The 18,140-nt window shown below is 51.2% G+C and overlaps 1 protein-coding gene across 3 annotated transcripts in view; it reads right to left on the reverse strand.

Moving 5' to 3' along the window:
* Positions 1-18,140, reverse strand: part of LOC148381329 (uncharacterized) — a 26,391-nt gene continuing 8,251 nt past the window's right edge. For 2 of the 3 annotated variants that reach the window (XM_088361596.1, XM_088361597.1), the window contains exons 3-6: positions 12,851-13,021; positions 4,784-4,996; positions 3,878-4,104; positions 1-2,819 (exon numbers count right to left, since the gene is read on the reverse strand). In XM_088361596.1, coding sequence (XP_088217722.1) covers positions 2,685-2,819; positions 3,878-4,104; positions 4,784-4,973 — 552 coding nt within the window. In that variant the 5' untranslated portion in view covers positions 4,974-4,996; positions 12,851-13,021 and the 3' untranslated portion in view covers positions 1-2,684. Of the gene's footprint in view, positions 2,820-3,877; positions 4,105-4,783; positions 4,997-7,136; positions 7,290-12,850; positions 13,022-18,140 lie in introns of those variants that run through there. The other variant, XM_088361598.1, reaches the window with a different exon arrangement.

The raw sequence follows: 18,140 nt of genomic DNA on the forward strand, positions 1-18,140 counted from the left end.
TTTGAGTTGTCCATAAAGTTTTAATGAAAAAAAGGAACAAAACAAAACAGCAAAAAGTACCCACGGAACAAGAGAAGAAATGATGAGATTGTAAGATTTGGCAGAGCCAAGCTCTTATGTACAGCATATTGCACTAGAAAACAAAGAGCCAAGCCACCTCGCCCGCTTTGTCCCAAGGACAACACGCCGGCCGACGACGCGCCGAGCAAACAACAAACTGCTACATCTGGACCGGGCCTCGCAAAATGTCCGACAGTGTGAAATCATTGAGACCACTTTGGAACGCCCTCCATCCCTCCCTCCCACACCCTTTTCCAAAAATTAAAAAAAGAACACACTTGCACACAAACAAGCCAGAAAAGAAAACAAAAAAAAGGCTCCACTGTTCAGTTCATGTATGGACAGAGATCACATGGTCCCCCCCACCCCCTTCGGTAAATTACATTCAAAAAACCTTTTATGATACAGATTGTTTTTTCTTTCTTCTTCTTATAATCAGGAATGTCGCACATGCATTTTTTTTCTTTTCTCCATTTACATCGATTGAAAAAAAGCCCTTGAACTGAGAGTGACACAGTAGACTTATCCAAAATGTTTTCATATATTTATAAAAAAAAAAAAAAGCCACAATGTTTAAAAAAAAAAGCCATCGTAGAAAAAAAAACAAAAACAGCATCAGAGTGGCTCGGTTGGTTCAATTCAGGTTAGAAAAATTGAAAAAGCCTCAATAGAAATGGTGTCAAATTCGTATCCAACTTGTATAAAAGGAGGGGGAAAAAAAAATCAGCACTCGACAGCAGTTTGGATGCCGTCGGAATATGAAAAGAAGACACCCAAGGCTCCATTGAAAGAAAGAGTATGTGATAGATAATACTGGGCACCGGTGGTGACTCATTCCTCCTCGTCCAGCGTCTTACAAAATCAGAGTAGGAAGTTCAGCACGGCAGTAGAAAAAGAAAAAAAAAACAAAACATGACAACAACAGTTTGTTTGTACAGTGCGTGTTGACAGCAAAGAGTCAAAAAGTGTGGCGGGGGAAAAAAAGTGGCGCCGCGCCTCGTGGGTGGGGCGAGCCCGCACGCACGCACGCACGCCAGGCTCGCAGTTGTGTTCCTCACAAGGCACGTTTTCGTAACATTTTGATTGTCCGTTGAGTTGCCCTCGCTCGGCGGGCGCGCCCGCGCCAGGCACATGGCTTTCGTTCGGGGGCGGCCATTTTGCGACGCACGCGAGAGATTTGTTTTTTCAAATTATTATTCGCAAAACAACATCATTCATTACAAGTTGGAATTGTGGAAGAATGACAAAATAGTAGAAAAAGGAGGTCATATTGCCATCACAAAAATGACACTTCAAGTTTTGATATCATGAGAATAAAGTCGAAAGGTTGGTCGTGTCGTCAATTCGTACAGCCCTGTGAGGAATTTTTCAAAACGGATGGGATGCCCGCTCGCTCGCTCGCGTCCCTCCTGGCCAAACTCGATACACATCAACGCCGCCAACGACTACGACTGTACAACACGCCAAGCTAGCGCCTGTACGCTAGCAAATGTACACCGTAAATAAATAAGGAAATAAATAAACAAAATGAATTTCGGGAGGTCGAGGAGAGAAACCCGACACCGTGTTAAGCTAGGCTAACGGCGAAGACGGCGTCAAGAACAAATTGGCTCAGCGTTCGGTGTTTGCAGGAAACAAACGGCGAGGATCTCTGCGAACCAAACGCGGAGGTCTCAGAAAAGAAAATATCTGAAGAAAAAAGCATCAGACAGTCAAGTACTCCGTTGAAAAATGATAACAATCAACACAAATCATCAGTGTCGGCAAATTGGCAAAAAAAAAAAAAAAAAAAGAGTGGTGGGGTCAAAGCGGGCTCCACGTCGACCGATGCCATCATTTTGCCTGATTGTCAGACGTTTCCGGAAGATTAACCAGAGCGCCGCCCGCAGGTCGGGCTCGGTACTGCCGTTTTCAACATCAGCCATCGGTGCGCGCGTAGCCCGCTTTGAGAGAATATTGCTCGTCGCCTCGCTCCAAAGATTGTCCCGAGAAGTTTGGGAGGCGAAAGCTTCCCGGCGGTCGTGATTGTTTACGTGATTCCCTGACTGCACAATGGCAAAATGTCCGCCGCCGTCGTCAGGTAACTTCAAGTAGGATGACGGTCGGATGGCGAGACACCGTCAAATGAGCCGGCGGTTGTGGAAGAGTCCAACAAGGGGAAGCCGAGGGCTTGGATGCCAGGGGGACAAAAAAAAAAAAAAAAAAAGCAACAAGTTTTCTTTCTCCTCGATGCGGCGGCGGGGGACAATCATAAGGCATTCCCGGCCGGGGCCGACCATCCCAGTTCACGTCCGAGAACAAAATCAAGAGCTGTACAAAATAGGTCATCTGGCGAGTCATATTTCCAAAATATCTCTTCAAACTCAATGGCTTCTTCTTGAACAAGAAAAAGGGGGAAATAGGAGGGGAGACCCCCCCCCCCCCCCGGCAAAAACAAAAAATGCCATCAGCCTCCGTCCAGCGGTGACCAGAGTTTTTTTCTTCTCAATCGCTTCTTCATCAAAACAAAAAAAGCAAAAATCAGAAACCCGTGTTCCATCTTACAGTGCCATCTCTAACAAGTCCGCTGCCTTGACAGTGGGGGGAGAAAGATGCGGCGGCCGGGCCCGGGGGGGGGGGGCTCTTCATCTGTGCTCTCGGGGCACCAAGCGCGGCGCCGCCGGTGGCGGCGGCGGCGGCCTGGGGAAGAAGAGGAAGCCAAACACGGCCATGGTGAGCCGCATCCAGGCGGGTAGGTTTTGCCTCTGCTGCTGCAGGAACTGGCAGGAATAAAAAACAATTTGGTCCAGAAGCTTAGGCGGTGAAAAAACAAATGAGGACGTGGCATGTTTGCATGCGTGCGGGAACCAGTCGCTCCGGTTTCTTGGCACGAGCGCCAGTCTACGGCGCCTTTCGATTGACGGGCCGTTTCAAAGTAAACGCGGTGAAACCGTTAGCATATTGCCAGGCTTTGACATTTTTCTTCAGGCATTCGTTGTTTTTGCTATTTGTAGCAGACACAAAATCTTCGGGCGTCCGACTTAGGCTGCTCTCATCTCACTCATCTCCAAATGTTGCACCCCGTTGCGTAAGCCAACTTGCTTTGCTCTCTTGGCTCGCGAAGATCAAGGGGCCGAGCTAGCGCCAGCCCGCCAAAAGCTATTTGATGCCCAAGCGGCGCTGCCGATCGGAACACTAATTGACCTTAATTCAACTTTGCTGAGTTTATTTAAACAATCGTTTCCAAAATCCCATTACAGGATAGATTAGGGGTGTCCAAAGTTGGGCCCGGGAGCCAATTGTGGGCCCAATAAAGAATGTTAAGTGTACTTGTAAGGGATTTGGCTCTCATCCCTGCTTTAAATCTGGAGGACACTGTGTGTTCCTCTGTTATTTATTGATTGATTGATTTGTATTGATTGCAGGCGCAAGCAGGCAAAAGTAATGGATCCAATTTGCAAAAACACAAAACTGTGGCTAAAAGAATGCACGCAGGCAAGTGATTGCGTTGAATAGCGCCAGAGCGGGACAACGTCCAGCCAAGCCAGACCACGGCCAGCACAAGCGAGCTATTGTGGCCCGTCGTCAGCAACTTGATGACGACGAGCGGGAGGTTATTTTTAGATGAGCGCAGAAACAGAGAAACGATTGCGAGTTGCTCTCTCAATCTTTGTCTTTCTTCAACTCCCCCCCCCCCCTTTTGCGTAACCACACCTTGTTGTCAAGTGGCTGAGCACAAAACGCAGCAGTCCTCCTCCAGACGCTCATGAAGCAACTTTGCGAGTGTGTATGGTAAAAGAGTGATGATATCTAATATTGTGGCTCTGAACTCGCTTACCACATCAATGTGATCCTGTTGGAACTTGTCTCCGATCTCCCGGAGTTTCTGTCCGATTTGCCTCTCCACGCTCAGTGCCGCCTCCCGCTGGCCGGGCCTCTCTGCCATCCGGTCATCCTCGTCTCGCCGCAGCCGCCGCCGCCTCTGGCGTTCCGTGGCGGCAGCGGCCGGCCTCGCTCCCCGCTCCTCCAGTTCCACGGGAAAGCGCCAGCGCAAGGCGGCGTTGCCTAGGAGGAAAAGCATCAGGCGTACTGAGAGGCTCCCAAATGTGAAGGCAGAGCAAATGAAAACTCAAAGGCAACAATTGCTGTTTTGCGCTGCTCGTCTTTTTAGAACAGCTTTGAGCAATTCCTTAGGCGGATGGAAACATTTGACCTTGCACAAGAAAAGAGCGGCAGGAAAAACATCTCATTAACGCCTCAGTGAACTCGCTTTCTTTCCGCGGGCGATGTCACTGAGTTTACCCGTTGCGTCCAGCGTGTCTTTCTGCGATCAGGGGGAATTTTCAGTTTTTGGGGTTGTTTTTTTTTTTCCCTTGTCATTTGCTGAATGCCTCGCAAATGAGTGTGAAATTGGGACGGGGCCAAGGGTCCGGGTTCCGACGGCGGCAGCGAGGCTAACGGCAGCCAGACGAGCTTAAACAATGGCGCTCGCAGCGTTACGCTGAGTCAACAAACAACACGCGCCGCCGCGGTTTGCGCGCCCGCCGGCGACTCAATTGTCGTCACGCTGATTTGATTAGGATGTCGTTAAACAAGAGAGAAGTTCAACGGGCGGATTTATCGCCGGCCACGCCGAGCATGGCGCAAATTCTTACCCGCCGCACGGAAACAAAAAGAAAGCCAGACGAGTGGGAGTGAGTGCGCCCGCCCGCCCGCCCGCTCGGCCGGCCGGCCCCCTCCTTACCGTGAAAGGCTCCGCGGTGCAAGCCGCACGCCAGCGCGCCGATGCCGTTGTTGTTGTCGTGGACGCCCGGCGCGAGCGGTAGGGCGAGTGAGACAGGCCTCTGGCGAGATTCCATTCGCGCGGCCCGCTCGTCGTACTTGAGGTCCCTGAAGCGCGTTCCCCGAAGCGTGTCCTCCTCCTCATCGTCCATCGGACGCCTCAGCGGAAAAGGCCCTGTGGACAAAGCGGCACGGGCAACCTTAATGAAATGCGGCGCGGCCGTGTTCTTGGAAAGCGAGGCTACCGGTGGAATTTGTTTTGAAGAGAAACAAAAAAAGGAAATGAAAACTACCAGGCGGGTTATCAGTGAAAACGTTGCCCTCTGGCAGTTGGAAAATGATCTCAGTGTGTCAACAATGAATGGGAATAAATCATGAGTCATCGTAAAGCTCGCTAAGAGGCTTATGTAAGCTAACGCTAACGCACAAACAAATGCGCATTCATATGTTGCTCGTCTCCATCCGTGTGGAGGAATCTATGGAGAGAGCCGCCGGCGTGGGCGGACGGCCACAAACGTTTCGTCAAGCTGTTGACGCCGCCGCCCGTGCCGATTTTAGCGCTAGCCGAAGCATCCGCGCAAGCTAACTCGGGCCTCCGCTCACGACCAATAAACCACACCCTGTTTTGCGCTCACACGCTGGATTCATTTTGATTTTCCTTTATTTTACTCGGGTCGATATCGAAACGAGAATCGCTTTCCGATCGCTAAGCTGGATAAATAAAAGTGAATGGGGATGGAGTTTGATGATGTCGATAGAGCTGAGTAAACAAGAAGTCCCCTTCGCACATCCTGACTGCTATAATTGAGCCCAGTATGCTTGAAAAAAAGGATTATTTCAATTTGTGCACATACTGCATGACGCAGCATCTCTTGCGGTGTGCCCCAGAGCACAGGAGTGCACACCGACCACAGCTGCACAAGAAGAAGAAGAAGAAGAAGAACAAGCCCCTTCCGCCTCGCGGTCGCCAACAGGTCGCGCGCTGGCAAGCGCACAAAAGACGACAGCGGGTGCGGGTGAAACCAAAGGTGCAGCTCCAACCGCCGCCGCCGCCGCCATGTGACTCATAAGGAGATGCTGGCTTTCACTCCATCAATGTTCAAGTGCTCTTTTCCTTGCTGGCAACCCACAATCTTGTCATCTTGTTCAAATTGTCTTTATTTTCTACCGTTTGTTGCCTAAGTGCAGACAAATAGGCAGGCTGGGCAGACTGATAAACGGCGAGGCTGCTGAAAGTGGATACGCGAGTATTGAGAGTGCGAGCGGCCGGGTGTGGGTGTCCTTCTTTGACCTTATGGAGCCAGAAGAAAGATCAACAGCACCCAAACAGTGATGGATGATGCGTGCTCCTTACAGTTGAACACGCACCAAGCCGACGCTGAACGCAATCTGCTGTCAGATGCATCATGAGCATCGTCACAATTGGCCCCCAAGGAAGGGCATGAGGGCAGGCCTGCCTGCCCAACATGCCTGCCTGCCTGCCCAACATGCCTGCCTGCCTGCCTGCCTGCCTGCCTGCCAGCCACCACAAAAGTGGAGCGGCGAGTGTCTCCCTCTGCCGCTCCATCTGCGCGCTGGGCTCTTCTCCATGCGCGCTGCGGCAACTTGCATACAAACAACAACAACAACAACAACGCGATAGATAACACAACTGATTGGAGTCGGAATTGTGCGCGGCTGACGTAACCACACTTGCGATGCGAAACTTTGATCAATTCGCCAAGTTGGGCATCCGATCCAGGTCCGGCCGGCGCCCCGCCGGCCGGGATGGATTAGCGAGTCAACGAAAACGCTTACATTTTCCTGCTCTGATGAGTTTTACATCTACGAACTGAATCATGCACGTTGAAACGATTCACGACTGAGCAGTTAAAATGCACGAAAAGAAGACAAATGTGTTCGACTACAGCGGTCAAGTTCGCGTCAAGTGTCCTGACGTGACTGGAAAGGCAACCAACCAACCAACCAACGAGCGAGCGCACTTGATAACTTTGAATGAGAAAAACAAACAACTTGACAGAACGGGAGGACGTTTGGTGAGAATATCCAGGAGAAAATAACCCGAGTCTGAGTCTGTTATTGTCCATAACACCACACGCACGCGGTTATTTGAAAATCCCACCCAAGAAGCCCTCACTGACAGTCGCTCCGGGGAGTTCAGCCCGGACCCCGCATTCTTTGCCCGGGCGCATTCTTTGCCCGGGCATGCCCGCCCGCCCGACCACCAACCAGCGAGCCTGTCCGCCGTCCCACCGCCTCATTTGGCGTCACTCAACAAGAAGCGAGGTGGAATCAATTAAAACAAGAAAACTCACCGCCAGTCAAAGCGATTTCCGTTATAATGGGTGGTATCTTGACAACTAGGCTGGTTTTTATTTGTCTAAACAGACGCGCGTGAGTTCCCCTGCTCGCGTCCCGGCGGCTCGTGATGTGTTTGCTGAGAGGCGGCGCGCGGCTTGTGTTTTGCCCGAGTTTCCTGGAGACTCCGCCCGCCTCGCTTGGATAGCACACGCCTTCCAGTTCAAGTGTGCGTGCGTGTGCGTGCGTGCGCGTGTGCGGACGCTACAGGCAATGTTTTCGAACAACACATCATTACACGATCAGCACCATCACACACGGACACACTGCGTTCGTTTCCTGCCTTCCGAGGAACTCAAATAACGCGGCGTATATTTTGAGCACCAAACAGTCATCTTTGCAAAACGATCCATTTCTTCTCTATCAATCTATGTGTATTTGAATCGTTTTCAATCGCAAGCCTGCAACTGTGTGACTGTTGCTGGAGGATGTATGATTACCCAAATAACGCTCCTAATTCCCGTTAGCCCACAGCATGAAGCTTTAGTGGACGTTCATCAGCCAACACGATGTTTTTGGTCATCCATTTAGTGTTTGCATATACAACGAAAATAGGTTCATTCATTTTGGTCAATTTAGGAAAAGTCCCATCAGTAGGGCCAAATGTTTTATCGCTCAAATGTCAAAGCTGGCCAAGTGTGACCTGCACAGTATGAGCTGAAAACAGAAGAAAGGCTTTAGACGTAAGTCGGTGCTTCGTGTTTAGAAATACGGCGGTCGCTCAATCGGGTTTGCATGAGGCTCAAATCAAAACAAAGTGCGTGTTCCTTTAAGAGCCCTTTTCCTCCTTTAGCCGCCAAAAGCTGGTGACAGGGCTCGGACCAATCAGGTGCTTTGTTTTGGTCCCGCCCCCTGCTTGGTCCAACCCGACACGTGGAGGAGCGCAAAACACACACAAACCCGATCGGGCATGTGACTCGCGCGCTCGCTCGCTCGCCGCTCAGCTGATTGCAAGCCGATCGGCGATGGAGCGACGGCACGCGATGACTATCCACCCAACGCAATCAATCAGACGGGACCATTTCGCTAGCACACGATTGATAATATCAATTAAGAGTCATGAGGCCGTAGTGCGCCGGCGACTGTACACAAACATGATGAACGCGTCGTGACAGACAGAGGAAGAAACATCGAAAATCAAACTATTGGAAATGTGTAAAGCCGTCGTTTATTGTCGGGTAAACAGCAACGCTTAGCCGAGTGCCCCCCCCCCCCCCACTGCACCCTCCACCCAAATAGTGATAGAGCAAAATAGGACCACGCCCAAAATATTGGATGAGACCATTTGTTGTTTCTGTCGCTTCGCTTCCAATATATTTTGGTGCTGAAAGCACATGGGCACCCGCCGCTGCCCGGCCGGTCACAGACGGGAAAAAAGAGCACAATTGTGTCAGTTATTCTGCATAATCCGCCATTCAATATTCATACGGCCCCTCGCCGGCTCATTACGAGCACATGTTTGGTATTGTTACTTGGAAAGCAGCAGGCATGCAAATGAGCTCCAGCAACGCCTCCTCCCACTATTGTTACGTTTGCTAAACGAAGAAGTCGTTTTGAGGATAATTACAGTATTTCTGCAAATAGAGTCAAAGCCATGTTTATTTACTCGAGTGCGGATGGGAGGGAGCGGTCCACGCGCAAACACGGAGCCAATCAAACCATTCAGTCGGTGCTGCCGTTTTGGTTTGCAAGTGCGTTCAAACAGGTGCTGCCGTCCACTCTTTGCCTGCATGCGAATGAATCAAAGCTTACAAAAGGTTCTGAGATGGTTTGAGAAAGTCTTCTATTTGCTCATGAAAAGAAAGGAAAACAAAGCGTAATCATCCCAGCGGAGCGCCGGCCGGCCAGCCGGCGTGTTTATCGGCAGTTTGATGTCGTAATTGCGCACTCGGAGCCCCCTTTTGAATAGGTGGGGTCATTTCAAAAAGTAATTAGCGCCCCGCGCCCTTGTTTTGCCTCTCCGAGTTGCACTGGCGCTTATCAATAACTAATTAGCTCCGGCAATTTCAATTGTAGTTCATTACGGCATCCGCCAAGGACTCATCACTTAGAGGCAAGTTGCGCCAGGCCGTTAAGCAAGCGCATTTGCAACGCAAATCACTTTCTTGTTTTTCTTGTCAAAGCACGCTCACGTTTGGGCCAATTTTGTCATTTGCCGTCGTTTGCAGCGCTCGCCATTTTGTCAAGACCGGCTTTGTTTGCCGCTCTTCGGTCGCCAAACAAACGGCGATGGCGCCGTTCTCCAATTTGCACCTGCATGGCATATTTGGGATTGTTTGAGCCATGCCAAAAGCGGCGACGACGACGGGACGCTATTGAAAAGCTCCGTCTGCCCGGTCCGTCAGCACCTCCTGATTTGAAGGCTCACTCAGGGTTCATCCAAAGGTAAAACGTTTCAAGCCCAGAACACCACACACACACACACACACACCCACCCATCTCTTGCAGTGTCGTGACACCACTTTTAACGCCCCGTGAAATAAATGAAATCCTATACGGAGAAAAAAAATGGCTTGCGGCTACAGCCACATATATTTGAAGAAAGTTGTAAACAGAACATGTGTCGCGTTGACAGCTTGTCACCTGCACGCCGTCCAAGTCGGCCATTTGCACTTTTGTGTATTTGTTTACCATGCCCGCTGCCGCCGCCGCCGCCGCCGCCGCTGCCGTGCCTTTGCTATTGTTTCATATTTTGACACCTAATTTGTCACGACAGTATTTAGCCTTCAATCTTCGCCCGCCCGGGCGGCTCGGAAGGCCGGCTTTGTTTAACTTTGCTACCGACGCGCGTGTTGAAATACACACGCTCAGCACAAACGGACTTGCGAAGCAGTTCGGAGGCTAATTTACGGTTCTGGCTGAAAAGCGACAAGACAGATGAGTTGCTTTTAGAGCGGGCGGACCAAACGTGTGTTTGGATGCTTTATGGCGAGCGTTCCCGTCCGCTGGAGTTTAACGAGGGTGGGGCGCTTCTTCCACCCGAGCGGGCCTTCCGGAAGACACAATGAGATTTCGGGCGTGTCGGATGCGATGACTCGCTTGCTTTGGCTTGAGACGGGAGCTTGAAATCGGCAGGAAAGTGCCTTTCTTCCATGTTTTTTTTTTTTTTTTGGGGGGGGGGGCTTCGAAGCGGATGTTCTCGCCACGCAAACTGTCAAGTGTTCTCTAAAGTTGCTCGTCTCTGCTTTTATACGCTCGCGCTTTCAAGCGCTCGCTTCTTTCCCGACGCCTGATTGGCCGCTCGCGTCGGCAGGTTGGTTGCCGTGTCGTTGAAAAAGAAGAAAAAGCAAATCATTGAGAGACGGAAGCGGCGGATGGAAATAGAGTCAGAGTTGCTCTTGTTTCTACGGTAACTGCGGACGGGGAGGTACCGGGAATAAAAGCCGAGGCAAAACAAACCTCCCCTCCCTTCTCCGGTGGCAACAGCGCAGCAATTGGTTCTCGTTTCCTGCGAGGACAGGAAGGAAGGGTAGGCGAGGATAAATCGAAAAAAAGAAAAAAAAAACACACGCGCGCACACAGACACACACACACACACACATACACACACACACAAGGTCCCCGAGTAGCCCGGGAGAGGTTGCATCAGAAAAGCAAGAGACAAACATGCACACTCGACTTGGATGTGCACAGACACACACACACACACACAAGCAGAAGCAGAAGCAGCCCATCACATGCTCCACTTCACTTCTCCTCCCCTTTACTTGTTGGCCTTCATCCTCCTCACCCTCCTCCTCATCTCCTCAATCTCCCGCCAAAACATCCACGGAAGCAGAAGCTGCCTAGAAACCGGCAGGGGAACCTCGGGCCCCGCCGCTATTGGCTGAGCTCCCTAGCAACGGCGTAGGCTCGCGCAGCCAGTCAGGCGCGTCGCGCGAGGCACACTGACCCAATGAGACAGATTATTCCGAGGCGGCGGGCAGGCAGGCACGGTGACCTGGTAACAGGCGCCGAGGAGGCGGGTGGGCGCTGGAGGCAGACCGGAGACCGGCGCTCCCCCATTGGTTGCCGCTACCGCGAGCCGGCTCCCATTGGCCGCCGCCCGCCCGGCCGGCGGACTCCTCATTCATACATTTCCCCCCCAACTCGTGTTTGGCGAGCCCCTTTAGATCCTTTGCCGCGGCCGCCCTGGCCTGAAGGAAAAGGCGGCTGCCCAAGGTCAGGGCGCAGGCGGCCGCCACGGGATTGGCTGAGGCGGGCGGGCGGGCGGGAGCACCCTAGTAACAAGTCCGGCTCGGCGCGTCAACACGGGATTAAAGGCGGCCCGTCGACAGCTTGTTTGACAACACCGGCGGGCGGCTCCCGTGAGCTTGTTATGCTCGCTCAGCTTCTTAATTCAGGGGGTCTTCAACTTGTTGGCCAGTGGGAGGGGCGTGAGGATATTTCGGGGATGGCTAAGTTTACTTCCAGACTTGGGAGTTTTTCAAAATATGAGCTGGCCCATTTGTTGTTTGGACTTAAGGATGGCGGTGACCCCGCCAGCGACCCCGCCGGTGACCTCACTTCAAGAAGAGCAGCGCGTTCGCAAACAAATACCTTCAGACCACTCTCCGTTTAAATCTGCCATCAAACGAAACCAACATGCACGAGAATCTCACTGTGCAGTTTACAAATTGGTACGTTTGTTTAAGAACACGTTGACGTTCCAAATTGCTCGCTCTGGCAGCGTAGGGAATTAAAGTCAATACCCCGCAGGATCGCGACTTCACCGCAGATACTTAATGAGTTCAGCCGGAGAAATTCCAAGTGTTTAGCATACTGCCAAGCGCTTGGTGGCCGCGGGGAGGCAAGAATATACAGCCAGCCATTAGAAAGAAAGAAAGAAAGAAAGAAAGAAAGAAAAAAAAAACAGAAGGGAGGGGAGGGCTTGTGTACCAGCCCCGACGACACGCAGATTGAAAGTCAACAACGAGGCACATGCGCTAACCGCTTCACCGTGAAAATGATTTCTGCCGCTTTGAAGCAAAACCAAGCATTTCAAACGATACCGAGCGACTTGTCTGTTTCCAAAAAAGAAGGTTTGGGATATGCAAGTAATTCTCTGTGAAATGACCCATTGAACTTTTTGCTTTGGATCATCCATCCGGTGTGCGTTTCATCGGACGCGGCGGCGGCCGGGCGCCGAGCTCGGTTTCATAGCCGCGGGGATGAAACCAGGAAATAAAACATGAAGGCATTGTCTCGAGGAAAAAAAAGAAAAAACGGCATGCATTTGGCATGTTGGGGCGCATCACGAGGATCGGCAGTGGGAGCATAAATAATGAAAGATTTATGAATAGCCAGCAAAAATCCTTCCTTCCTTCGCTCGCTCGCTCTCCCTGTTAGGCAGTGACAAGCGCTGGCAGCAGCGCACGCTTCCAGTTTGATTTCACGCCGTCTTTTATTGTCATGCAAATGAAGGCGCTGGCCAAGAAAGAGATTAACAGGCACTAAAAGTCCCTGAATGAGCTCAAGAAATAAATCTGAAATGTTCTTGCTTTGCCAGTATACTCAAGAAGCTACTTCCTGTTTTGTGTTGTGGAAGATGCTCACTTTATGAATTCTGCTAAGTAGCCAAAAAGCGGCCTAACCGCGCTAATGGACTAGCTATCTCCATGCATTGTGCTGCCTAATGTTGATTTTCAAATCAAACCATCCGCTTGCAGTCGGAAGCAAAAAGAGGACATGCCTGCTTTCCTTTGAAGCGTCTCGCCGTCGAGCACCAGGAGACGTTTGTGACGGGCCTGTTTCTCTTCTTCTCGGACGGCCACCTTCTGATCCGGGGCCGCCTCTGAAGATCAGACGAGGGCGGCCCGGAGTCGCCAGCCCTCTCTGCCATCAAAGCCACGGCGGCGGATTCCTGGGAAGAGAAAAGCGCCGATGTCAGCAGCACGTTGTAATTGGGCGGCCATGATGCAGCTCCGTCACGTTGCCAATTTAACGCCCACCCGAAACCTTTTGGAACGTCATTTTGGGACCCTTGCGGCAGTGAATTTGTTCATTTGGGTGATCCCTTTACAGCTCGTGAAATTCTATTTTGTGCTCGGTTTAACACTAAGGTGCATGACTGAGCCGCAAATTCAATTTGCGTTGGCTTCCTTCCCATCTCCCAACGGGGCTTTTTTTTTGTTTGTTTCGGGGTGACTGAGTCGCTCGTGAGTTGCCACGTGGCCAGCAGATGTTGGAGCAAGAGTCAGCGTATGCTACGTGTTAGCAGAGGTGGCTAAAGGACATCCAGAGAATTTCAGGCTTGCAACCGGTGCGCTTGGACACATGCGGCTTTGTTTTAGGCAGACGGACGGCTAAGCAAATACACTCGTGGGCGGCCGGGGAGGGAGCACCTGCTTTTTTTTGGCTGACGCCACATTCCTGCTGCTGTGTCAAGCGGCTGGCCGTGGACTCGAGCAAGGCCGGCCGTGAATCATGGTGCTGCTCATTAGCATAAAGCGGAGCAAGTCTAACGAGCGATGACTTCACGGGCGCTGCCGTCTTTTTGTTCTCCGAGACGAACCATCAAATATTTATGAAGAGGATTCCGAGACAGGTTTTTTTTTTTTCTCTAATTGTAAAATGTCTGCTGCACCTAGTTAGGAATCCAATTAACTGTCCAGGGGGGCCTCACAAGCCGTGATGGCTGATGACATGGTCTGCCGCCACTCATCAAACGCTGTGCGAAGCGAGAGGGCGGATGTGTCGTAAAAGTTACGAGCGCGTGGCCAGAAGCAGCCGGCGCCAAGACTGCTCATCTGGTCCGCCCCGCCCCATTAGAAAGGCGCTTTGAAGGGGAAAGACGGGGAAATGGAAGCTGAGCGACACCAGCGCATCAGCCCCTGAATTGACTTTACAGAGTCTTGCCGAGACGGGACGTTTGATTGCTTACCGTCTTGCTAATAATGTTACGCTTTACAACGTCATCAAGAAATGTTTTACGATGCCGACATTGACATGATTGTTTTGGATGTTCCGCTGGGTTGCGTGAGCGCATCAGAAGTGCAGAAGCAGATTTTTTTTGACGAGGCCCCGTTAGCGCGAGGTGAGCGGTATGCTAATTTGGGCCTTTAATTGCCAGTTGCGCTACGATCGCCCCGAGCCTATTAAAGTCATCATTTGGCCGTCCTGTGCGCCCGCTTAAGCGGAACACAATTAGCCAAAGTACCCGGCCGGCCGGCCGGCCAGCAGAGTGTAACCAAAGCCGCCATGACATCATCGTATGTTTTGGAGCGCTCACACGGGGATGAGCTCATTTCCTGCGTGGCTGATTTGAATTCAACTGGCTTCCATTGTGATGCTAAATGTATGCCGCGCTTACATCAAAAGATACTTTTTAATTCGCATTTCACAATTAAAAAGTAGTTCCTCTGTGCTTTCATATTTCTTGATCAAGACGTTTTGCAAATCCAAAGTCAACTTGATGTGCGAGATCAGTCTACATGTGTTGCTCCACCGTTTGTGTCCAAATATGTAAAATTGGGAAAAGCTTCCCAAACGGTGACCATTGCTGCAAACTGGCAAACCCACTTTAACCTTCACGCTTGGTTTTGCAGATCAAGGCCTGAATGAGGGCCCCCCCCTTCCCTCACTCCTCATTGTTTGCATAGGCGGGCCCGCCCCTCCCCAAGACGTCATGTAAACAAGGCATGAAACGGGGTTACGTGACGCACGACACCGCCGCTTAATTAGAATGTCGCGTTCGCTAAGTGGAGTCGTTGCCATTGCGCAAAGTGGGCGGGGCGACCTTGCTGGCATGGTGAACAAATACACTGTGGGTCGCTTTATTCACCAGCTCTTTTTACGCGTGAGGGCAGGTGTCCATCCCCCCTGCAATGATTGCATCCATAAAACATGACAATAGATGACATCATCCCTCCCTCCCTCCCTCCCTCGCTCCAACGAGGGATTACGGAGGAGGTCACATGCTTGGCACCACCTTTGACCTCCTTTGTCTGACTCTCCTGCACTTTGGTTTACAAAAAAAAAGCAAAAACGTTTTCAGTTATAATCAAATAAGAGCGGAAAAAAGTGAGTCAAGTGTCATATCGGTGTGAGCTGGTCATTTCCTGGTTCGTGCCATTATGATTCCAGTGGGGGGGGGCGGGGGGGGGGGGGTCAAAGGCACCATTGATGGCATCAAAGAACATACCTCTGAATGAATGACTGATTCTATTTTTAGGGTCCAGACTGGAGGTTAAGCCCACCACCGCCCATCCGGCCCAAAGGGGCTTTCTCCTCTTTCTGAAGAGGTTCTGCAGGTGTCCGGAAGGGGATTTTGGGCTGGCATGCTTTGAAGCCTTCAATCACCAGTGAGAGGGTCAATATTTGTGAGGAGAGGAATGCAGACGGGACAGAAATAGATACACAAAAGTCCTGCTTTCAGGTGCCACCGCCAAAAACATGACATCAGGGCGTGCACTCGGACCTTCGCCTCACACACACACACACACACACACACACACAGCAGCAACAACAAGAAGCGGTCGAGATGAAGGGCCTCACGCTCGAGGGCCCGCCGCATTCCTGACACACGATGTCACAGGCCCCTGGAGGGGAACTCCGGCGAAACCAGTCGGTCGATTTGGACTGGAAAGATCGCGCCATGGAAACGCGCCGCCACGGCAACGCGACGAGGACGTAAGAACGCAACAGGTTATGGATGGAAAGAGTTCCTTGGACTCATTCCAAGCTGCGGGTCTGAAGGCGTCTGACTCAACGGCAATTTGCAAGCAACTGCTGCGGGCTGTTCATAAAAGGAACAATCGGCCAGGTCGGCCACTGGAAGGTCACAGGCGCTCGCTCACCACACCTCACCTCACCTCACCTCACCTCACCTCACGTTCAACCGGCGAGAAATAAAACCAACGGAAATGCCATCAATCCCTCCACAAAAGAAACAGCACTCTATAAAATAGTACTTTATAAAAGTAATGACGTGATTAAATCCAATGCAAAGAATCATGTGCATCGTTAATTAAAAATTGAACCAGACAGCCATATTAACCCCTTATTTTTGGATTAACAATAAATTCAAATGAAATTAAAATGAATGAATTAAAAACTAGAAGGATAACACCACCTTAGCACTGAATGTTTTGAATGTGTAGGAACTTTTTTCTTTCTGCCCAGCGACAAGTGGCTTCAGTTTTCCTCGCCTACGCTGTTGACGGCCCGCCGTTTCTTTCCACATCAAACCTCTGCCACTTGACTTGCAGGCAATACGGCGCCTTCAATTATGAATGCTCGAGGCCGAGCATCCTCGGAGCGCTGTCGGCGCCGAGCCGAGCCGAGCCGAGCCGAGGGCAGAGTTGAGTCGTTAGACATCATTGTCGCTTTCCCCGCTTCACGTGATGTGAGGAAGCCTCCGCTCGGCCCCATCAATTATTCACGCGACTTTCGAGGTACTCCCGCTCCATCACGCACGGCTCGCCGGTGGCGTTTTGACACGCGGCAAGGTTAACAAATGCAAAAATGGAAAAAATAAAGTTAGGAAATGAAACAATAACTCAAACTCCATTTTTTCCATTTCACTGAGAGCCATCAAAAGTTGGAGGTGCGTGTCATAAATAGCTCAAGGCCTACAAAATGACTCGTGGCGCCAAACCTCCGTCGAAGTCTGCCATGTTTTTTTATGAATGCATTTTTAAATAATCCCAGACCAAATTTGAACAAATAAATATGATAAGCAGGTTGCAGAGGGCCAAATAAAACCAGCGGCGCCATCTTCGCTGCATCGCATTGGATTGACTTGCGTGGCAGATGCGAGCAAGTGCGAGCGTTCTTCAAATCCAGGTCAAACGAGACGACAAGGAAGGAAGGAAGGAAGGAAGAGCATGTGTGGTTGATTTAGCAGCTCTTTGAACAGCGTTTGCGCTCTTAAGCTGCCCTTAAATCCCCGACACGGATCCGTCAAACGTGAACACTTTGTTCAGGAGACGCGCCCCTTAGCCCGACATTTTTCCCGCTGTTAGCTTCAAAATCGGCCTCGCCGACGTTTTGTAAAAAAATATGGGTTCCGCGTCAATTTCTTTGAAGGACAAGAGTCGCAATGAATTGACTTAGTTCTGAAAAGATGAAAAACGGAAGCACATTCTGGTTCTGGGTAGCAAGTAGCATCTATGTGGGCTTGAGTTGGGGCCCATTCCAAACACAGCTGATCTGCCCTTTGTCATCCTTTTTATTTTGCACGACGTGCTTCCACGATAGGGCAGACGTTTCTGCTCCCAGAAAGGTCTTTTTGCCCAGATACAGCCTGAGTGCGAGTGTGTGCCGTGCCTGCGCTCGTGTGGCGCGGCGGGTGGGGTATGTGTGTGTGTGTGTGTGTGTGTGGGGGGGGGGGGGGGGGGGGGGGGGCAACTTGTTTACAGCTCTCGTTCGCACGGCGCCCTCTCGACGGCGAGAGAAAGACAGCGGCGGTGCAACTCGACGGGGCCAAAGTGCATCGGCGGATGGGATAAAAATACCGCCGGTGAACGGCTTCAACGAGCCTTGCGGGCTTTCCGCTGCCATCGCCCCGCTCTGCTTCTAAGTAGGTTAAACCCAATCTCCATAATATGAGAAGATATTACAACAAAAAAAAAGGGGGGGGGGGGGGGAGTAACCTTACGTGATGAGCTCCACAGGGGGACAAACTCATCCAGGGACTGGCGCCGCATCCCTGATTGGCCCCAGTGGGCCAAAGATTGCAGTGCGCATTGACATGCATTATGAAACATCTCGCTCACAGTGACCAATGAACTGTGGCGGGAAAAGGCTGTTTTGAAACGACGAACGAGGCGAACGGAGCGGCGCCCACACGTTCAAGCACCCGCAACCGAGCACACGACACCCACATGACACCCACGCGTGCGCGCGTTGAAAGAGGCTGGCAGCGTTGAGCACTGTGGTGAGGTGGGGGGGCTAAAAGAAAGAGAGGAGGCGGGGCAAGTGTACAAGAATGACATCATCTTCCCTGAAATGTCACCATTAGCTTACTACAGGGGTGACAT

This window comes from Syngnathus floridae, chromosome 19 (genome assembly GCF_059516105.1).
Source record: "Syngnathus floridae isolate MCC-2025c chromosome 19, RoL_Sflo_1.0, whole genome shotgun sequence".
Taxonomy (NCBI): Eukaryota; Metazoa; Chordata; class Actinopteri; order Syngnathiformes; family Syngnathidae; genus Syngnathus; species Syngnathus floridae.